At 38.8% G+C, this 23,935-nt stretch overlaps 1 protein-coding gene and 1 long non-coding RNA gene across 4 annotated transcripts in view; one reads left to right on the plus strand and one right to left on the minus strand.

Moving 5' to 3' along the window:
- The window catches only part of KCNH8 (potassium voltage-gated channel subfamily H member 8), a 369,992-nt gene that overhangs the window by 320,489 nt on the left and 25,568 nt on the right, over positions 1-23,935 (plus strand). For both annotated transcript variants that reach the window (XM_078072240.1, XM_036099185.2), the window contains exons 12-14: positions 14,727-14,765; positions 18,666-19,021; positions 21,786-21,892. In XM_078072240.1, coding sequence (XP_077928366.1) covers positions 14,727-14,765; positions 18,666-19,021; positions 21,786-21,892 — 502 coding nt within the window. The remainder of the gene's footprint in view (positions 1-14,726; positions 14,766-18,665; positions 19,022-21,785; positions 21,893-23,935) is intronic.
- The window catches only part of LOC144381844 (uncharacterized), a 290,946-nt gene continuing 281,796 nt past the window's right edge, over positions 14,786-23,935 (minus strand). For both annotated transcript variants that reach the window (XR_013447804.1, XR_013447803.1), the window contains exon 3: positions 14,786-16,059. This is a non-coding gene — a long non-coding RNA (uncharacterized LOC144381844). The remainder of the gene's footprint in view (positions 16,060-23,935) is intronic.

Below are 23,935 nucleotides of genomic sequence, written 5' to 3' on the forward strand. Positions count from 1 at the left end.
CATTTCTTATTTTTCCTTTCTTCTCCATTTCTTTCTCCTTCAGTCATCACGCCGTCTGTCTTTCCTTGTCTAAATCACAAGAAATGGTCACAGATAGCAGGTCCTCAATTCAAATGGGGAGCAGATTAAGCTGGACTCTCTTAGTTGATTCTAGATTCCTGTAGAAGGACCGAGTGGTTCAGCTCAAGTCAAGTGCCTACCCAGGTTTCATCAATTATTGTGTGTGGGAGTGTTTGTGTGAGGGGGTCAAGGATGGAGGGAGATCACACTGTAGTAATATGGTGGTTTCCATGGCAACCCATGGACTGAAGAGTTGAGATAAGGAAGATCCAGAAAAGTGGTGGGTGGTCAGAGGTAGTTGTTGGACAAATGAAGCAAAACCAGTGACTGTATGAACTGTGGGGAATCACATCATTGCAGGTTGTGCAGTCATATCGCAGCAACATTTTATTAGAAAACAAATCTTATTTAAACATATATTAAAAAATAAAGACAAAGTAGAGAACACATAAAAAACTTTAAACCACCCTGAATGGGCTCTTGTTTCATCTCCTCTGGATTCTGTCCCGTGTAGCCATTTGTCAGTCAAACAGCATGAGGCCTATCCTGCAAAGAGATCAGCCACATTTTGAGGACATCTGGCTATTTCAGCTTGTGTTTGCAAGTTGAACAGTGAACATTTAGATTTTTATGCTCCTTGGGGAAAGCAGGGGTTAGCCGAGTTGAGAAAGTCAGAGGATAAAAGGCCACCTGCCATCCCATAAACAAGACAAAAAAGTCTTTCTTTCCCTACTTTCCTAGTTACTTCCATCCTGCAGGGAGCCGCAGATGTTCGGCCTGTAATAAAAGTGTCACATTTGCATATGCGCGCGTGCACACACACACACACACACACAAAGGCAGGACTCGACTTATGCACATTCCTTGAGAATGAAAAACTACCTGTATCCACCAGGAATCCTCCACCCTGCCCCACTGTTACCCCAGGTCCTCCATTCCCCACTGCACTTTTGATGGGTGTTTTAACCACCGTAGAAGCCCAGAGCCTGCCCCCAAGTTCTGCTGTAGGCTCCGGTAACAGAGCCCACTCTCTTGACAAGGCTCCGTGAAGTGAAGATGATGTTGATGCTGCTGATGGTATAATAGCTCCTGTGAACCAAGCTGTATGCTCAGCACTTTACAAACACGGCCTTCTGTTAACTCTCACAGTATTCTTGGAGTTAAGTTGCTAAGTTCATGTACTAGATAAGAAGACTAGTTATAAAGACGAGAGAGGTAAAAACTGGTCCAATCCTTCAGCAAGTAAGCAAGGGAGGTCAGGAACTGCAACTTCAGTCCCACACCACCTGAATCCTAAACCCAATGGAAACGTAGTGTAAGTTTATCCATCAAAACAAAGTTATACATTTTTCCTCTGTCCCTTAGTCCTATGAGCAGTGAATGCCAGCTATGTTTTAGGTTAATGGAGCATTCATGGGAAACATGTTTCCATGGGAAAACAAGCTTCACATGAAAGAGAAAATGAACCATTTTTTGATAATTCTTCAAACTGTACACTTTTTATTTGTGCATGTTTTTGTATATGTTATACTTTCATGAGAAAGTTTTAAAAAGATGTATTTTAAAAAATAAATCATTGAAGAACTCAAATTATCAGTGGAGAACTCAGTTGTATACATATAAGTTGTCTGAGAGCCATAACTATATTTTATTCGTGTTTCTATCATTTTCCTAGTAAAACTGCTGGTACAAAGTATGTGCTTGATGAATGCTGATCGGAATTTAATTCATTCACACACACACACATAACACACACACACATATGTTTCCATATCACAGAATAATAAAATGTTAGGGCTGGAAGTGACCTTAAGTGCCATCTATTAAAACTCAGTTTTTCCTTTGATTACAAGTGACTTAAAGGGAAGAGCAAAGAAAATTTATTCATTCAGAGAACTAAAAATCCAGTCATTGGTTAGGTATATAACTTAAGTGAATTATATACCTAAATGAGTTAGAATATTCCCTTTGCACAAAGTAGACCTTTACTTTGGGATGAAGTCTTCCATCAACCATTCCAAGTTTGTGTTTCAAATAAGATTCAGTCAAAAAATCAAAATGTTTCTCAACAGGTTTTATTTTCTCTTGTCGACTGCATATTTAGTAGCACATCTGCTGACGAGGAAAGGGTGTTAATGTTTATTAAGTATGTATTAGGAGCAAGCAAGTTTGTTTACATTACCTCCTTTCATTTAACGTTTAATCCTGGTGTCACCCCTGAATCCTTGCTTAACAGATGAAGGAACTGGCTGTCCCAGCAGTTCCTGCCTGAGATTACAGAATTAGTGAAAGAATCAAATAGTATAAAATTGAGTCAAATGCTGGTATTCTGAATCCCAGCCTAGTACATTTGTCCACTAAAGCACTCTGCTACAAATCAGAACATAATTCCCCTAAAAGAGTTGGTTTCCTTCAGGCATCCTGACTTACAGCAGTAGCTATACTGAATTTCCAGAATAACATTCACTTTAATCTTCTTAACCTTAATGCTATTACTCGTCATGTTTCATCAAAAACCCACTGTGCCTAAATGTTTCAAGAAAGACATGTCCTTAACAAGAGGATGAGTAAGACGACAGAACTATTGTAGCTTGGCCATCCAACTTGTCCTTTCACTTAGTATTTGTGCTTTCATTTGCTCATAAATCCATCCACCTATTAATAACCCTGTGGTCACTGACTAGCTCTGGGAAAATGTCTTCCCATTCAAGTACATGTTTTTCAGCCTTCTATACATGTAATTGTTCTTCATCTTTCCTTTGTTCCATGTTTGAGAGTAAATCTGTGAAATCTCTACTCCACGATCATTTCAGATGTACAAAATAGTATTTCCATTCTTTTCAGATTCAGTTTCATCCTTGTAAGAAGTTGGAGGCCTTCTTATTAATTGAAATAAAATGTTCTCAGCACTTCCTTTATGTGCATATACACACAGTGATGGAGAAGTTATGGAGAAGGATTAAGAATATAGGTGAAAGGGGTGCCTGGGTGGCTCCGTCGGTTGAGCATCCAACTCTTGATTTCAGCTCAGGTCATGATCTCAGGGTTGTGAGATCAAGCCCCACATCGGGCTCTGTGCTGGGCATGGAGCCTGCTTGGGATTCTCTCTCTCCCTCTGCCCCTCCTCTCACCTTTCTCTCTCTCTCTCCCCCTCTAGCTACAACAACAAAAAGAATTCAGGTGAAAGAAGCAATATTTTTAACATTTCTCAATCAATCTGCAAATACTTTACTTCTGTATGTTAGGATTTTTTTGAAAACAATTTTATTCTGTTTTTTTCATTCAAGGATTGGATCCTTGGAGTCTTGTTAGAATAATCCTGAATGTTTTACTACAGTATATATTTCACTGTTTGCACTCTGCTAGTCTAATAATATTTCACCAGTCATCCTTGGGCATGTACACCATCACTTCAGTTAGCCCTTTAATCCTAAAGCCAAGCTCAACTGATGAAACATAGAGTCAGTGGGTGGTATAATTAAAACTGTTCTAAATGAGCTAAGTTGGTAGAAATTAAATTAAAATTAAAAACAAATTACAGAATCCCAGGATAAACATCTCTAATAGTGCTTTTCCCGTGAAGTTCCCCAAAAGGGTGTAGACAGCAGAGATGATGACATATGGTAGAAACAGTCTGCTCACACCACAGCACAGGCCGTGCTCAGCAGGCAGATCTGGAGGCCTCCGGTTCATCACATGGGAGGCGTCTATTTGCTCGCCATTTAAACCCAGCATCCTGGGAGGCCAACGGAGCGGTGGCTTTGACTGAAGGAAGCAGTCGTCAAGTAGTCAGAAATCGGAAGCAAACAAGATGCCAGGGTGGAGGGGGGGAATGGAAGTATCTCAAGATTATGAACTGGCAGGCCAGCACGGGGTACTAATGACAACTCTATAAGGGTGGAGGGATCCATGGAGATGGAGAGATGTGAAATGAATTGGGATTTAAAGGATTTGGTTTCCATGTCATTGAGGAAAATGATTAAGGAAAAATTCTGAGATGAACATCTGCAAGATGCTGAGCTGTTAGTGATGTGGTAATCCCACTTATATGTTCCACCCGGAAGATTAAGTTCTTTAAAAGCGGAGCATATGGTCACCGATCTGTGACACTGCGTTTTGCCAGGATTCATAAACAGTCCCGGGTCTGACTAGGGCTAACGAAGCATATTTATATTCCAGGTTGTACAGTTTATGTTTTTTCCTTTTATTAGTCACACTTCCGTCTTGATGGGACAAAATGTTATCATGATATATGGGGAAAAGACCGGAAAACCAAAACAGGATTCTGTCAAAAAGAGCAATGAATACGAGGCATTAGACTCAATACGTATAGAAGTTGTATGACTTGGAGCAAGTTGCTTGCCTTCTGCGGGCCTCCGGTTCCTCATCTCCGGACTAAATGGTCGCTAAGCAACCGTCAGTTGAGTCAAGCTAACTGCTTCAACAAACAACCCCAAGTCTCAATAACTTGATACAATAAGTAGAATAAACGATTTATGCAGTTATTCGTATCACAGTGTACAGGTGGCAGCTTCTCACCTGATGACTCAGGAATCCAGGCTTCCTCTATTTGGTGGCGCCATCACCCTCCAGGCCTGAGGCCTTCACCAGACACTTTGTATCCAGCCAGCCAACCAGTTAAGAGAGAGAGGGTGGCGGCGGCCTTTGTATTCCTGGGGGGCCAGCCCCAGAAACCGCACGGTGCTCTCCTGCTCACATCCCATTGGCCAGAATGCGTCATGTGGTTCAGGCTCTGCGCGCGCAGCCCGGGAAATCTCACCCAGCACGTGTCCGCTGGGATGCATCCGCCCGGTGAACAGCTCACCGGTTAGTGAACGATTAACCAGGCTGAACCATGGGCCCTTCTAGTAGGGCCTTTCCATTATTTTTTTATTCCAGCTCAAGAAAACTTTTAAACATTGAGAAAGGTGTGCAACCAAATTAAATGATTTGTTTTTGCTCTCTGTATGTGTTTTATTTTACTACTGTGTTTTTGTTTTGCCTTTAAATGAGAATGTCTTCTTCAGGAGACACAGAATGGGCACACATGATATCACTTAGTAATTTGAGGAAAACGTGAGGAGCGGCAGATGAATGCAGCTTGCTGGACATATGAGTGTTCCATCGTTTTATGAAAGCCTAGCCTATAGGAATATATATCTGCCAAATTCATTAATAAATAGGAGGGTAGTCATACCTTAAAATATTTTTTTTTCAGTTTTTCTAAATAATTTACCACAGAATCACTTTAATGGTACTTCTCCAAGTAAAAGTGTTTATTTAAAAAATCGGAATGAGGGGAGCTTGGGTGGCTCAGTCGTTAAGCGTCTGCCTTTGGCTCAGGTCGTGATCCCAGGATCCTGGGATCGCACCCTGCCATCGGGCTCTCTGCTCAGGTGGAAGCCTGCTTCTCCCTCTCCCACTCCCCCTGCTTGTGTTCCCTCTCTCACTGTCTCTCTCTGTCAAATAAATAAATAAAATCTTTTTTAAAAATTTAAAAAAATTAAAATTCTGAATGAATTAACAAAAAAGCAAAAGAGGAGGAGATGCTCAAAGTCAGTGGTTTAGAGCCAGGGGCAGGTAGAAGTTACACCTCCTAAAGATCTAATGGAAATTAGTAGGAAAAATATGACACCCACTGTGTGACTCCAAATGACTTATTTTGGAAGCATCTATATTACCTAAAAGTAGTATGCCTTCAGTCCAACTAAGGCCAAAATTATTCCTTCAAAGAATCCAACATGCCAGCTTCCCGCAATCCCTGAAGACACAACTTCACAAGCACAGCCTGATCCAGGAGATTGGAAACTTGAAGGGCCAGAATTGCTTTGCACAAACTCGTGTAAATACTTGTGAAAGCATCGTCCTTCCAGTAAAGTCACTGGTGCATATTTTGCAATCATGAAAATAATCACCTTAAAAAAAATTTAATAAAACGTGGAGAGAAAAGTTTGTTCTGAAGAGAATTATCTCTACAGATTTCATGTGTGTAACTAGAAGAATGATGTCTTTGTATGAACCTATAAGTAACTGACTTAGCTCTAAAGTTTAGAATGCCTCACTCTAAGAAGTTACGCCGATTCTAAATGGATCTGCTTTATTCATTGTTCACATTTTTATGAAGAGGAATTCCACAGTCGATACTGCTGTGATTTTGTCCAAACTTGGAAATGGCCATTCTGTAACTAAGCTGTCACATGATAACGCTAAAATCTCATCCACATAGTGTAATTTCAGGAAAGAGGTCATTACCTCACCTCTCCCCACAAACCTCTCCCCTAAATCCCTCACTTTTTAAAAAAGATTTTATTTATTTATTTGCCAGAGAGAGAGAAAGAGACCACAAGCAGGGGGAGCGGCAGGCAGAGGGAGAAGCAGGCTCCCCGCTGAGCAGGGAGCCCGATGTGGGACTGGATTTCAAAACCCTAGGGTCATGACCTGAGCCGAAGGTAGATGCTTAACCGACGGAGCCACCCAGGTGTCCCCCTCACTGTTTATTTTTACAGGTTAAGGAAAAGTCTATCCTGGGATGAAAACTCAGGCTCAAAATACAAATTTAATAAGAAAAGAAATAAAAAAGACACACCACTATATAAATACTGGGGAATGATTCCTTCACAGACTTTGAGTGAGGACGTTATTAGGAGAGACCAGAGAAGGAAACAAGATATATCAGGCACATTTGATCTATGACAATTGTTGTTCTGGAGACTTCTTGGATCACCACTGGGGGAGCAAAAATGCCAACTCAGACACATTTCTTCCTAAATTTCAGTGGTTTGTACTCCTATTGTGAATTCTCACAAAGACTGTTTTCAGTCGATATATAATTAGTCAGTAATATCTTCCTTACAGTGCTCCATGCATCACCTTTGAGTACAACAAAATGGTAACCTAAGAAGCTTGGCCTTCATCTACTAACTGTGAGAGTTTCTTCTTCACCTAGAAATTGTTGAATATTTGGTAGAAGTGTAAATGCTGTGAAACACAATATTCTTCATGCTTAGGTTTCACAGTGCTTTAATTAAAAAAGATATGCATTTGGGGGCTCCTGGGTGGTGCAGTATTTAAGCATCCTTCTTGGTTTTGGCTTAGGTCTGTTCTCATGGTCATGGGACTGAGCCCCACGTCCGGCTCCATGCTCAGTGTAGAGTCTGCTTGAGATTTTCTTTCTCCCTCTCCCTCTTCCCCTCCTGCTCATGCTCTCTCTTTAGAATAAATAAATAAATCTTAAAAAAAAAAAAAAAAGGATATGCATTTGGTCATGTGGAAGCTGCCTATGGCCCCTCTATCATGGTCCCATATAGGCTTCTTCTTTTCTCCGGCTAAGTGAGCTTAATTAAGGCACTGTGGTTTAAATAAGCGGAGTAGCTCATTGCGGTTTGCTGGTACAAACTATTTTCAACATATAGGGCTGTTCACCTTTTTTGTTACAGTGTATAATTGACAGTGAGCTTCCTTGGCAGCAAATTAGGCATTTCACATTAGCTTTAGAAGTGCCACTGGGAGTTATGATGCGAAAACTTCTCATACCAAATTGAGCATCTTCCTTCACCCACCTGGTTTGGAACCAAAGTACTCAGCGTGTATCCCGAAACTCTTATGAAACCAGCTATTGTGTTTCCTTACAATTACATAGTAGCTGATTTTACAAGCTAACCAAGGAGCTATTGTACCCTAATCAGAAGCAGGTCATTGGGGGGCATGGAATCTCAGCTCAATATAATGAGTTTAAACTGCAAATTCTTTTTAGCACTGATTAACTGCTGAACTCCCAAATCATGGAGTTGGTACATAGCTCCTGAAGCCTGAAACCTTTAAAACCCTATGTCAGTGTGGAGAAATTTCTAGTTTTCTCACATAATGGTATGTATTTTTGTCCTTTGCCTTTCTAGAATGATATGAACCACATATTTATAAGTAACTCTCTCTCCCTCAAAATCATCCTGCATTTTCCAAGTTCTTGAATAAGTATTAAGAGACTCTTTGGGTTTTCTTTTAATCCCAAAGCTTTGTAATTCATACATTTGAATTTAGAGATAGGAAGTTAAAATCATGCTTGAGTTAATTTGTATACATTATCAGTGTCTTGACTGTATGGACGATTTGAAAGTGCTTTATTTTGTTTAAGTGAAGCAGATGAAAGTGTTGAGAGAGAAAAGAATAGAATACCAAGTCATTACTTTATGCAAAGTATTCCACCTAGTGTTGCACAAAGAAGATTTCCGTGGCATGGGATGATAGCCCTCTGCTAGGAGAGCAATGTAGGGAAACTCATGTTTAACAATTTCATGGTCTCTTTATTAAGGAGTCCTACATATATATTAGTTTCAGTTGGACAAATCCATCTGTGTTTGGATGGAGTGTTTGGATATCCATTGCTAAAAACGCCCTTTTTCCCATTAACCCAATTCAAAGAAAACTTTTCTTCATAATCAATATATCAATAATAACATAACTAACATTTATTAACAGGAATTAATTACTTTTTATGCCAGACACTGGACCAAGACTTAACAAATGCAACAATGTGAGGACTTTTTTCACGATAAGTCCCTTGTGTATCATAAAGTTGAAGCCATAAGAGACTTACATTGCTCGGCGGGCTCCAAATGCTTTCACTCCCTAGAGAAACGAGATGGCTGGAAGGCATGGCACCACCTAGCGGTCAGCTCTGACAGGAACGTTGGGCATTATGACCAGAGGGGAAGCAGGAAGGGAAGTGTGAACCGAAGGGATCCAGAGTTTCAGTGAGAGCATTGAGAGAGCACCTTCATTATTGCTAATGGAATAGAAAGGGAGGGGTAATTTTAAAAAGTCTTACTGTAGTTTATCAACATATAAGCTTTAAGGTTCTTGAAAACACAAAAGAATAATTATTTTTAAAAAATTACAGTTGACTCTTGAACAGCACAGGTTTCAATTGCATGAATCTACTTATATGTGGATTTTTTTTGATAAATACAGTACTGTAAACATATTTTCTCTCATGATTTTCTTAATAACATTTTCTTCTCTCTAGCTTACTTTATTGTAAGAATACAGTATATAATATTTTATAACATACAAAATGTGTATTAATCAACAGTTTATGTATTTGTAAGGGTTCTGGTCAGTAGTAGGTTATTAGTAGTTAAGTTTTTGGGGAGTCAAAAGTTTTAAACGATTTTCCACTGGGGGTAGGGGTGGTCGGCACTCCTAACACCCAATGCTGTTCAAGGGTCAACTGTACTTTGGATGCTATACATTTCTCTTAATGTCCGATGTGGCCAACAGGGTCTCCAAGATTTGTTCAGTTTACATTTATATATCTCATTTAATCCTCAAAACAACTTTAAATATTATCATCATTTTTTACAATTATTTATTTATCTGAGAGAGAGTGCATGCACTCAAGAGAGTGAGAGAGAGAGAGAGAGAGAGAGAGAGAGAGAGAGAGAGAGAGGTGGGGGAGGGGCAGAGAGAGTCTTAAGCCGACTGAGCTGAGCTCGGAGCCCGACGGAGCCCTGACTCGGGGCTCAATCTCATAACCCTGAGATCAGGGTCTGAGCTGAAACAAAGTCAGATGTCCAACGAACTGTGCCACCCAGGCACCCCATCATCATTTTTCAGAGGAAGAATGAGAAATAAAATTCTTTAGGGTTAAACCATTAAAATTCACCGAATTATTTGTTACCTCATCATTACCTATTTATCCCAATTACTATGCTTCCCAAGGTCACATAGCTAATAAGTGAAAAGACTAGGAAAATCCCAGCTCTTAGCCACTATGCTATACTATCTCCTGAATGGGTCCTCTCCACCCCACCCCCTGACACACAGACCTTTTATCATAATACACAGCGAAGAAGAGTTTTTGTGGTGTTTCCTATACCATAGTCTCAGTGGTTGAGCTCTCCAGAACTAGAAAATAAACTCTAAATTCACATCTCGGTTATTTGATATGTGCTTTCTGCATCAGAAGTGATAGTATTTATGTAGAGGAAAAGAAGTCTCCTCTAAGTCTTAATAGTTTGTCTTGACCTCAAGGCTCAGGGTGAAATTAGAAAAGTTCAAAATCATCAGTTTTTTAATTAAAATCTCATTTCTGTTTCTAAGTTATACAACAAGCAAGGAAACATATTAGCTACTGTATTACCCACTTAGGGTTTCAGACCAGCTTCAAAAATGTCTTCTTTAGATTAGATGGTAGTGAACTCCTAGACTTTTTTTAGTTGAAAACGAGTGCCCCCTTATTCAAAGCCTATTCTTTCTCCAGAGCTTTCCAATTCCTCTTTCTGTCTTCCACCTGCCTTTGGTGTCATTTACTATTTCTTGGTACCTCCACTTAAGTCTACAAGAGAAAGAAGCAGAAATAAAAGTGAGACTTATTGACTTGCTACTTGCTATATCATATGACAATTATTTATGGTTTTGTAAAAATGGGCCTTTTAACGATGTGAGTTACTGAGTTATGTGGGAGTATCCTCCATTCATACTCTATTTATCCCAAACAGCCACCAGTACTGGTAATGTTGTTGTCCAGAGAACAAGATAAAATATGTGATGATTCCTTTTTCTGAATGAGGACACATGTTCCTTCAATCTGCTTTGTGATTTAATCAGTGTGGCATTATTAACAAAGCAGAGGATATCATGAATCACTCAGAAAGAAGAGCCTTGTAATTTGCATCTCATTTCCCAATTGAGCAATCAGCTGTAGATAACATTCCTACCAGAGCACTTTAGTGTCTTAGGAGATTCCAGAGTTGAGAGGACATTTGCAGACTCACACAGGGGCTTGTAATTCCGACCTGCAAACCAAGTAAACCATGAGAATACCTTCCTTGGGCCACTGGTCCACTGGGTTACAGTTTAGGATTCCTAAGTCTCTGTGGTGGGTTCCATTCCCGTTTGCTTCCTTCCTACCCCCTAGTAGTTAACTTCTTGGTGGTTCAGTCTCTTGAAAAGATCTTGAGAGTAAGGAAAGCTTATCGGCAATGCCTCACTATTACTGAAAAACCAATCAGCTTCTAAAGGTGAGGCGTTAGCATCCCATGAAATCCCAAACCTTATCGTCATAGTACCGTGTGTCAGAATTCAGAGACACTTTAATCCGTGGGCAGAAATAGGTGAAACAAATCAAAGAGCTTGTAGCCCAGCTCAAAGAAAATCCTAAAAGCAAGAAAATTTACTACTGGGGAGTTTAGGAACTTAAGAAAAAAATAAGTTGAATGGCCAAGGTTAGGTATGAGCCTTTGAAAGCTCTTCTAGAATGTCTTCATTCAGTAACATAGACAACATTAAAGAATACAGTGGCATTTTTTACATCTATAATCACCATTAATTTTAGTACATTTGATTTCTCTTTGCAGTTCAAGCTCAATAGTAGAATTTTGAGACCTTCCTTATACAGTTCTTTTTTAAAAAGGACATTGTGAATTTGTTTTGCTTTTTTGTAGCAGATTGTCTGAGTAATAAGAGACCATTTTCCTTCTTCTGGTTCTCCATGCCAGTGAGCAGTGTTTTTTCGATGTAAGGGTCCTCCCTCTTAGTTCCCACTGGACTTACAGAGTGATAGAGTAAGTTAAGTGGTTAGGACCGGGGAATAAAAGAGGAAGAGAATTTATGCAGAAACGTTTTAAACCAACTCTGTATAGCTGAGAATGTGTTTCTTTCCTAGTCCACAAGGTTATAAAGCCTTACCTCATTTGTGATAACCTTGTGCCAAGACATGCCCCCGGTCTTTCTTGCCCACACTTGGCTGCTTCTGTCCTGGCAAACTGAAGGTACAATTCTAAGATCTGAGTGGGTTGACCCTCAGCCTTCTTTATTTCTCTCAAGACTTTATTGCAATGACCTTCATTCCTTGTTTTATGTCTGATTTAGAACATTTTATCATCCCAACCTGTATTACTTCAGTCTTTTTTTTTTAATCATCCCCATTAGAGATTACCAGCAGTTCTGTTGTCTAAAAGTTTTAAAAATTTCATGTGGGAGGGACTCAAATTGGATAAGACTGTCTTCCTCAAAACATCCAAAACCTTTTGAGTCTTCCAGTTACTGGAACAAGAAATGAGTTCTATAAACATTATCTATTCAAAGGTTGTATTGTGCATTTTTTTTTCCATGGGGGTAGAATGTCAAGAATGCATCATTTTTCTGTAGAGATCTGTAACTCAGAAAAGGCTAACAAGGTGCTTGGGTAACTTAATATCATGAGATTTAGGTATCTGCTTTGTGGCAGTTATCAAACCTTATGCTAGATTCAGTTCCACAATATGTCAGGCATTTAGTCTTTCAGTTCAAGTAACAGCATGAACTGCTGGAGGAGGCACCTGAGACAACTTCCGATTCTGTGCAAGGAACACAGACAGTCATGGCACCTGGCATCTGGTAGGGTTCTGCCAGAACTCTAACCTGATGCATGGATTGGGCAAGTCACCTCATCTCCCTGGATGGCAATTTCCACATGTCTAGGCAGAGTTGGACTAACTCAGTGGTTTCAACCTTGACCTGGGGACCTGGTCCTACCTACCACCAACTGTAAGAGACTCTCTGGGGTTGGTGCTCTGGAATCTGCTTTACTTAGGAATGCTTCTCAAACATTCTACTGTCTCCCAGGTTACAAATCATTGTAGCAGACACTCTTTAGGGTGACTTCTAGCTTTAAAATACTGGGTTTCCATTAAACTAATATTCTCTGCAATTGGCAGAATCTGGATCAGCATGAACTGTTGGTCAATAGAATGAATATATCATAGTACTCTTTTAAAATACATGTGCTTAATGCCATATGCAAATGAAATGACTTAATCAGAGAGCCTATCACAGTAGTGCTGGTTATATGATGGATACTTCTTACCTCTAGGATTGCGATGAAAATTGGTGGACATAATGGCTGGGAGCATTTTTCAGGATGCTTGTCACATAGTGAACGCTTAATGAATTAGTAGGTGATAGAATGATAATAGCAGTGATGTTGGTTATGAGATCAAAGTATGCCCCACGGGCCACCAACATCAGTATTGCCTGGGAGGTCATTAGAAATACAGAGTCTCAGGCTCTACCCCAGACCTCCTGAACCAGAACCTGCATTTTATAATGAAGTCCCCAGGTGATTTGTGTGCACATAAAAGTTTGAGAAGCACTGATACAGAAAAACAACCTTGGGATTCAGCAACTTGACAGAAGTCATGCTACCAGTAAGTAAACCAGGGAGCGAGGAGTCACACCCAAATCAAAAGACGCTGAGACCAGTTTCTTTTTCCTACACCTCAGAGGGCACCTCTGACCTGAAGCTGTTCAGGCTTCCTAAATCCCATAGGGCTATTCGTTCTCTCATCCAGGCTGTAACTGAAAGGCTTTTTAAAACACATTTTTGTGTCTACCACAGTAGCAACAGCACTGTAATTTTGGTTTTCACATTTTTAATTATTCAGCTGTTTTATTTGTAACTATTTAGGGAATTATTACAAAACTTATGTCTACAATGCTTCTGATTAATGCATATTTAGGCAACTAAGCAGATGTAGAATGGGTTGACTTCTTTGATAAAATTAAACATTGATGAAACATGTATTTGCACAGCAATAATGATGCCAGCATTTGTATAAATAATAACACATCTATTTCCCTAATCATCTAGGAGAAAAAAAAAAACAACAGTGGGAGTTGACAGAATTACCAAATATGTCTCACTTCCTAGGCAGATCATTTTTGAGTGTAAAGGTTTTTTTTTAATGTGAATAAAGTTATGCTAATTTATAGCATCTATTTACCACTTTAAAATGAAAGAAGTGTCTTTGCGCAAAAAACAATGAAGATGAGACCTGAAGCATGTTTCCAGGATATATCATAAGTTCCAGAGCTTCTTTGTCCAGCATGGAAAGCTGCATGTTTTATAATGGACTCCTCCACAGTACTGTAGTTTGATTTTATATAAGATGTAGTCTGAAACCCAGCTGAAGTAATTCTACAACACATATTTGTTTTTCACCTTTTAGCATCTCTGATATTGGGGTCTCTCTTATCATTGATGGCATGTCCCAATTTGATTGGCAGGATTTTTTTTCTTTTTGTAATCAATGGAATCTTAAATTTGATCAAACAGGAGATCAGGATCCCCAGTGAACTTAATTGTAGTCCACAAGAAACATCATGGTGAGGAAAACAAATGGGACAGAAAGGAGACATCACCCCCACCCATACTCAAATAAGAAGGGGAGGTGAACAGATGGAAAGAAATTAGATTAAATAAGAAAAGATTCCATGGGTTTCTGTTTTCACAGAGCCAGAGAGAAAAATCACAGAAGACGTGAGAATTTAGCAGAAGGGCAGGAAAGAGGAAAAAGGGAGATGGAAAACAAAAGGGGAGCGAATAAAGCATCAAGATGGAAAATATAGCCAATACGTCCACTCTTTCAATCATTATTTCCTAGGTGTGACATTCAATTTGCTGCTCCCTTTTCTTAGTCTGCACACTGGTCAATAGAGCTCCCAGAAGCTGGGCTGAGGGAGGCTTTTTCTGCATCTTTTAGGAGGTGTTTTTCCTTCTGGCCCATCCAGGTGGATCCATCATCCCCCACACTTTCTCTCCCCTGTTTCCTACATTTTACCCAGTCCCAAACCACCTGGAAAGGCTTAAATGATCCTCACGACTTCTGTTTGTTTGTTTGTTTTTTCAGGTGATATCAAGATTATCAAACAAATCTACGGTCTCACAGGTATGGCTTTTTCCAAAGAACAGAACATTTATCTAAAATCTGTAGGATTTCCAATAAATCTGCCTCCCACTTCAGGGTCTTATGTATTTATTTTCTAATTTCCCTGATACACTTCCCAATGAAATGTATTGATTGACTTTCTGGAGTTTGGAACAGAGAAGTATTGAAACTCATCTCTCTATTTAAGGGTTATATTGTCATTGAAAAGTAGTTGTCACCAGAACCTGCCAAAAGTAGTAAGATCCGGAGGTATTGATCTTGGAAGTACATTTATTATGTTTAAAATTAGTAGCCAAATGTTTTCTTATAGGCTTCCAACTGATGGTGCAACATGAGTATCCATGACATATATAAAAAGAAATGGTTCAGAGATATTCTGGAAGTGGTTTCACTTGAACACTTATGGCAGTTCCAACTTCTAAGAATCCTCCAATTCCACAGAAAATTTTCCCAAGAAACAGTGATTTATCAGATTTATTACCTAGACTTGTACTACCAATAATCCTGTGACAGGAACCCTATGAAAAGCTCCTTGCCTTACTCAGTACTCTCCTTGAAGCAGAACCCAACACCTTTCACACACGTGTATACACACAGACACACATACATGCAGAGAAACACATATCCAATTACATAACACATGTCAAAGACATTGATAATTTACTGAAGATAGTTGGGGCTGTGGGGGCACAAACAGGGTTTACTTTTAATACTATTGAGAAACTTCTTAAAAGCCCTTAAAACAACTCAGTGCATTCAACCAAGTTTCTCTCTGGCAGTAGCTGTCTTTTTTCTTTCTCATCTCTACAAAATCCCTCCTCAGGAGCTGGCAAAATGTTATTATGTTTCAACTCTTCTCAACAGGCTGCCTTTTGTCACAACTACACCCCTTTTCCCCCAGGCCATTCCTATATTCTCTTTCTCATGAAGAAAAATTTAGCTTTCTTTTGGATTCCAATTTGAATTCCTCACCCCTTCATAGCACTCTGAAAATGAAGATCCCTTCTAAGAATGCAACATCTTTAACTTTCAAAAACATTATTGTGTATAATTAAGGTTTAGGTTCATTTACAATAACAAAACCACTAGAATAATAGGGGCTTCAAGGCAATAGATACTTATTTCTCTCTTGTGGACAGGCCATAGGTGGGTGATATAACTGTGTCAGTAGGGTCCTGAGCTTTCTTCTTTTGGCTTCATTATCCCAATGCATGGCTTCCTTTTTAAAGATCTTCTCATTGTCTAAGATGGCTGCTGGAGATCTCTCCACTTTATCAATAGTCCAGACTAGAAACTAAAAAAAAAAAAAAAAAAAAAAAATGAAAGAGCAGCATAGAGGCTCCCCTCTTTCCAGACGTCTTCCTGAAAGTTCCTTTTAACCTGTCCACTTGCATGGTATCACCCCAGAACTTAACCTCATGGTCAAACCAACTGGCAAAGGAAGCAGAGAAAGGAGATCTTTGGGCAAGGTGCATTGCTAAAAGTTCTGTTAACTAGCAAAGAAGGGGAGATTATGTAAAAAGAGGTAACCAACACTCTCTGTAGCACCTGCCCTTAGGCAAATGTTTCCATTTTCTTCATGATCACCATCATCATCACAAGGGCAAGCATCTATTAAGTACTTCCACTGCACATTGCTAAGTGTTTTAACGTCCATTATCTAATATCTATTTCCTCACACCGTTCCCAATTTACAGGTGAGGAAACAAAGGATTTAGGCAATTATATTACTTGACCAAGTAATAGGTAGTAAGTCTCAGGACTTCTAGGACTGTGTGACCAAAAGTCCATGCATTCAGCCACTAGACTTTTTTCTGCTTCCCCTGTAGTCATGACAGGTTTGATTGAATCTAGTCACCTGTGAGTTCGAAATGGCTATATCCCAGTAGAATGTCATGAGTTAAATTAGAGATTCTTTTGACTATGGGGATAAAAACCTCATTGCCCTCATGGAAGCATTTGTCAGGGGGAAATGAAAGAGTGGGTCAGAAGAGAAGGGGGAAATCTGTGGTCGAATTTTATGGCAGTGTATACATGGGTGAATCCAGCTACGCAAGGGAAGCAAGCGTTTCTGTGTAGATGGCCTGAAGAAAGTAACCGGTACTCCTGCATAGAGGCTGCATGTGGGACTAGGTGTTTAATAATCTAATAAATTTGGCTCCTCTCTGCAATAATGTTAGGAGGAATAGTTAATTCTTCGTATAAGTACTATTGGCTGCCTTGATCACAAGAGTCAATATCTAAGCAATATCTACCTTGCCCAAGGTTCCAAGTCTCCATGATAAAGTGGAAGTATGAAATTTAAACAAGCTTGTAGAAGTACAAACACTATAGATTATTAGTCAGAGAATTCTTTCAGGGCCAGCAGAGCCTCCTTGAACCAAAGGAATGATTAAATCGCCAGTACAAATGTAAACAGAAGTCCAATTAAAAGAATTCACTCATTGTTTTTCATTTCTTTGATAAGTTTGCCCTGTTGTGTCTTTAACTGGGTGAGCTAATTTTTCTGTTCTATAGTGCTACCAAACAAATGTTCCCCCACAATTCCACGTGGGTCCAACTTTTGTTATAAGCACAGAACTTTAAAATGCTGTGAAAAGCAAAAACAAATAAAAGCCAAACCATTACTATCACAATAAAGAACCAATGGCTTCACTATTAATTAAAATAATCATATCTAGTTGGAAAGATGAGTCTAACACCATTTCCTCAAGAAATTTTGAGCCATTAAGATTAAAATACAAGAAAGCTTCATGAGTAAACTAACTATTTTGCTTAGGTTGGCCTAAACTGAATGATTCAGGCTATTGCCTGTAAAGTCACCACAGGTTCAAGTTCATTTTTTGTTGTTGTATCTATCATTGTAACTGTTACAGGAAAATAAATATATACCAATAAACCAACTGTTTATTAAGATGAAGGAATAACCATGACAGCTCATGAGATTTAAATAGCACTCTTAGATCTGTTCAGTTTGTTGTCTTATTTCTCTTAGAAATTATTGATGAGCAGGTAGAAGCAATTGTATCCTCAAAAGAGAATGAGGCACAAAAAAATGAATGACCTTTTGGAGCGGGGAACCCACATCTGGGGCAGAGCAAGAAACACCGACTCTGATAGTGACTCCATTGCAGGCCACTCGCTTAGCCTTTGCTGTCCTTTCTGCCCTGCCTCTCCATCATTACCTCCATTGCCTTTACCCATCCTCTCCCTTGCTTTTTCTTAGTCCAAAAGTTTGAATGACTCCAGCCAAGAGTCTAAGATGGGTTTAGCAAGACTTCTCCTTCCCTTCCCAAGGTTCTCAAGGGGAGCAGACCAAATGGTTTGCTCCATTTCCTGCCAACTGACGTCTGAGAATAAAAATAACAGGAAGCAGAGTAGCTGCAGATGCTGCTGATCTTACTCCATCTATGTTATCCAAAATAGGAAAGATTTTTATTCTCAAAGATAACATTTTTCTGGTTGATCTGCACATAAAGTTCCACTAAAGACCCTATGACTTTACAATAACAAGGCCTAAGACCTTCCTGTAAAACTGAAAATGTCCTAAGAGCATATCACCATATGCTATTACAGATGACAGGCTGAGTGAAATCTGGATGCAAACCAGGTAAAACGCATGTTTCACACAGCTCCCCACCAAGACAATTTAAAAAGACCAAGAGAGGCATTAACAGGCTGACACCAGGATAGCAAAGAGGGTAAACCTGGGGAATATCACAAATGGGGAGACACTGAACCCCTGAATAAATAATAGCAAAATCTGCAAAGTCTTAAGTTTTACTGAGAAGTAAGTTTCTAAAGGATTTGACTTTGCTTAGATGGGCCCACCAGCATGAATGATCAACCTCTCAAGCAGTCTTCGTGATCTGTACTAATCTATGTTATCCACTGATTTAGTCAGAGCCCAAGGGAAATGGCAGCATCAACAAAAGACTCCCATCCATTGTGGAAGATGAAGAGGAGGAGGAGGGAGAGGAGGAGGAGACAGCCTCCCTCTCTCCCATCTACACAAGGGGAACATCCTCTGCACGCAGCAAGAAGGCTGGAAGCAATAAAAGCTATCTAGGCCTAAGCTTGAAGCAGTTGGCCTCAGGCACTGTGCCGTTTCACTCACCCAGCAGAATCTCCAGTTCACCTTCCCCCAAAAACAAACAGGAAACTGACCCCCATAACCAGGCTAAAAGGAAAGAGAGAAACTTGAAATTGCAACTGTCAGCTTTGAATAGCGCTGGACCCCCAGACCTCAGTCCAAGGTAAGAATCACATCATGCAATTCTTTCCTAGTGAAAAGGGCTGCCTTTTGTCCAAACTAGTACCTAGCTAGTAAATTATCCAGCCTCCTGGGCCTCTCAACCACACAGGTTCCTAGCCAGGCTTCTTCAACTTTCCTGAATTTTGTGTGCAATTTTTGCTTCTACATGGAGGTGTGTACAGTATGAGAATAATTAGTGTTAGTTGTATTCTCAAAAGGGTCCATTAAATATTCAGAAGTCCTTCTCTACTCCTTTCATCCATTTAGCTCTACCTATTATTATAAGTGTGTATTTCTACATTGTAATTTTATAATTTATAGATTTAAATGAAAATAAAAGATAGAACAAGGCCCATCGATGTGATTCCCTCAATGCCTGATCTTACCAAATGTTTTATGGAACAATAAGTTAAAATCATAAAGGAAATGAAGTGTTGATGTTCATTTTCAATATTATTTTCTTCATCATTGTGGACAACTGAAGCCTGGTTTTATTTCTGGCCTCTTCTCTATGTAACATGGAGTGGCTCTACTTTTAATTTTAAAAATTCACTTTAGGATTAACTAGAGGTGATTGAGAGAGTGAAAAATCCTGACGCAGATAATGTGAAAGGAGCAGTCTATGGTGAATACAAGCAATAGTAAAAAATCACATCATAGCTGAGTAATAAGTAGAAGCAAGAAAAAAAAAATGGAACGCTTCCTATGTGCCATGTTCTCTGCTAGGTAATTCCACATTCACTACTGCATTTAGTCTCCTCAGGAATTCAGGAGTCCTGGAAGGTAGTTCATATTATCTGTGCTATGAAGATATAAGAAGTGAACTATTTTGTCCAAAATCTCAGAGATTAAGGTTGGAAATCTGGATTCAAATTCTGTTTTTCTACTTGTAAAGCAAGTGATATTTGTCAATATATTTAACTAGTCATTTGAAGGACACAATTTATCCATTTAGAGAGAATATTTTTAAAAATAAGCAAAACAGACTTAGTGAAAAGTAGGTGGACATTAAAGGTTCAAGAATTCAGTTGAGGATGGTAATTTGAAAACGTTGCATTATTTGTCTCCTTCCTAAATTTTTAATAAGAAGAAAGACAATAAATTTTAAATAGGGGAAAATATATCAGAGATGGAAAAGAAAGGTTTATATACAATTGATCCTATGCTTATAAAAAGATTTTGAGAACATACATCAAAATGCTAACAGTAGTGGTGGATTACAGGTGATTTTTATTTTCTAATTTTTGTTACTTTTATGTTTAAATTTTCTACAATAGACTTAATATTTTTTAAATAATGAGTGGGTTAGACATTATTTAGCAAGGAAAGAAGACTAGCCAGTCTTAATAGTCATTTATATGTAATTCCTTAACTCTTGGTTTTGTCCAGGTTCAGAGTAAAGGTGTCATCAAAGTTATTTAATGTGATGCTATAATCGTTAGATTAAAACATTTTAATTCTAGATAGAGTGGTGATTTAATATGAATTCAGATAAGAGGACTTCTGTAGCTTAAGGCTTTGAATCCTAGAATAAATAAGATTCTAAATTCTGTAGTATTTCTATCCAACGGAAATATAATATGAGCTAAAATTGTGAGCCACAAATGTAATTTTTTTTTTACTGAGGGATGATTTTATTTTACAATTCAAACTTACAGAAAAATGATAAGAACAGCACAAAGAAATCCCAATAACCGTTGCTCAGCTAGACAATTTGTTAACATTCTCTCCCATTTGCTTTTCATCTGCTCGCTCTTGCTCATTCTCATTCTTTCTTCATTTTCTCTCTCATGATCTCTCTTTGTTCTCTCCATTTCTCTCTCTATTCTTTTTTCTTTATTTTTATTTTATTATGTTATGTTAATCACTATACATTACATCATTAGTTTTTGATGTAGTGTTCCATGATTGTTTGCATATAACACCTAGTGCAAATGTAATTTTAAATTTTCTAGTAGCCACATTTTTAAAAAGCAAAAAATAAATAAATAAAGTGAAATTTAATTTTTTTTAAAGATTTTATTTATTTATTTGACAGAGAGAGACACAGCAAGAGAAGGAACACAAGCAGGGGGAGTGGGAGAAGGAGAAGCAGGCTTCTCGCTGAGCAGGGAGCCCGATGCAGGACTCGATCCCAGGACCCTGGGATCATGACCTGAGCCAAAGGCAGACGCTTAACGACTGAGCCACCCAGGCACCACCTGAAATTTAATTTTAATGATATATTTTATTTGACTCAGTATGCCCCAAATAATATAATTTCAAATGTAAATAATATTAAAAATTTACTAATAAAACCATTTCCATTTTTTTACTCAAATCTTCAAAATCCAATGTGCATTTTATTCTTACAGCATATCTCAATTTGCCTGAGCCACATTTCAGGTGCCCAGTAGCCATATAAGCCTAATGGCTACCCTAATGGATAGCACAGCTTTAGAATATGTAGAATTTAGAAATTAAGACAGTATTTTTAAGTCTTCTAGAAATACTGGAATCCGGGGTGCCTTGGTGGGTTTGGTTAAGTGTCTGACTCATGGTTTTGGCTCAGGGCATGATCTCAGGGTCATGAGATTGAGCCCTGAGTCAGGCTCCTCACTCAGTGGGGAGTCAGCTTGGGATTCTCTCTCTCCCTCTTCTGCCACACGCCTCCATGTGCACTCTCTCTGTCTAAAATAAATAAATAAAATATTTTTTTAAAAAAAGAAATATTGGAACCCATAAATATAAATGCACAACTAACCAATGTCCTTTATTTTAAACAGGATTGTTGATGGAATTGAAGATGGAAACAGCAGTGAGGAAAGCCAGACTTTTGAGTTTGGCTCTGAACGCATCAGGCCGGAGCCCAGAGTTTCCCCTCCTCTAGGAGGTAAGCTCTTTATTTAGCCTTCTATCAAAGGGTGATATATCTTTTTAACTTGTAATGTTTAGCATAGGCACTTTTTTGCCTTCCCATTCTCTGAATATTTTCTACATGATAGAATTTTACCAATGCCATGCAACAATTCAACTTGAGTTTGTGCCATCTCCAAGTTATTAAGATATAATTTGTAATTGTTCCTCCAAGCTAGATGTTCTGCCATTTACCAACCAAGATAAATTGTCTGTCAGGAGACTCAAATTTCTGCTATTCATTAGAGGGTGACCTTGTTTTCTTATTACAAATGCAGACTAATCCACAAAAACAACATTACTCAGAGGAAAAGCTGTGTTGGTTGTACACTGTAGGAATATTGGTTATTTTTAACCGACTTATTGATGAGAGATTATGTACATGCATTTTGTCAGAGGATAAACAACTTCAGAAGGATGTAAGAAGGTTGGAAATGATGGAGACCTATGTGAAGCACTACCCTCTAGTGATGGTGAATTAATGTAAGGGTACCCCCAAACCTAACCCAGCCTCCTCTCTCTCCCTTGCCTTCTTGAGTTCATTGCCCATTAAAAGGAATATATCAACATAATGAAGGCCAGAAATGACAAGTAAATTCTAAAGAAGATACACCTGTAGTTAATAAAGAGAGAATAATGAGCAAGCATAGGCTATCCCAAACTAGTTTGCTAGTTTACCAGCAAACTACCAGATGAAAGGCTAGCAGTCCCCTGCCAACTCTGTCCTCCCCTTCCCACTCAGCTCTGGGATCCTTATGTCAGGATCTATTACCGGTTAGTGAATACGTCCATGAACAAAGCCAAACCCAATAAAAAATTTTGAATGTACAGTCCTGGGTGTGTCTCCTTTTGGTAGAATACCAGTATCCCATCTCAAACAACAATCCCACTTCCTGGTACTTATCATCTTCTAGAGAAGTGGAAGGGTCCTTGTAAGTCTCTGGGGAAGGTGGGGGAGTGAGCAGAGGAAAGGAAGACAGGGAAAGAAGGGGTGCAGATGTCAGTTGACAATCCTGATTCATTCATTCAGTTGACTTACCTGTGTTGATGTTACTCTGGGGAAAGAGGCACAGAAATCATAGTTATAGTCACACTGATGTATCTGCTATGAAAGCTGATGGTAGGTTCCAATTGTAAGTTTTCCTTATTGACTAACCTAGACCTGGAAATGATACACAGAGCCTCACCATGTCCATCCACCTATTTCTGGTCCCACCACCTCCTTAGCCTCCTCTTCTCCTTTTCCCAACATCCAACCCTACACTCATGCACTCAAGCAACGAATTTTCTTGGCTCTGTCTCCTAAACCCTCAATTCTAAGACTTTGTATCCTTACTGCCGCCATAATTTTCTTTGCCACATCCATCTCTTGCATGCATTGCATCTTCTGTGGTTCTGCTCTCCATACAGAGTAAATTTTTAAAAATACAAATTTATTCTAATAACTCTGATCCTATGCTTAAAACCCTGAGATTGCTTCCTGGTGCCCTTAGTGTGAAATCCAAATCTATTGCCTAATTGTTTTCTCTTTTCCCAGCTAGACTCTAAGCTCCATGAGGGTCAATTATATTTTTTTTTCATTGGTCTCTCCTCTAAAGGAGATTTAGCCTATTGTATATGTTCTCCAGTCATTCATTGAATTAATAGATTAACTTTGCAAAATTCTTTGCAAAATGAGCTTCTACTACTCTGCCATTTTGGATTGATTTCAGTGACTTTTTTCTTCCACAACTTCTTTACCCAAAATTTACCAGAATTAGGGTATTAGGAGGGTCATATCATTTTATATAAATACATTTAAATAATAAATATAAATAAATTATATATATATTCCTTTCCACTCCAGCTAACAGCAATTCATCCTTTCCACTCCAGCTAGCAACAATTCATATATATATATGTATATATATATATATAATTCATTCCTTTACACTCCAGCTAGCAGCGATTCATCTATACTTTTGTCACTGACAGAAATAAATGTATTTGGAGGAGTAAGGTAAAGAAAAAGTGGAGATAA

Source organism: Halichoerus grypus, chromosome 1 (assembly GCF_964656455.1).
Source record: "Halichoerus grypus chromosome 1, mHalGry1.hap1.1, whole genome shotgun sequence".
Classification (NCBI taxonomy): domain Eukaryota; kingdom Metazoa; phylum Chordata; class Mammalia; order Carnivora; family Phocidae; genus Halichoerus; species Halichoerus grypus.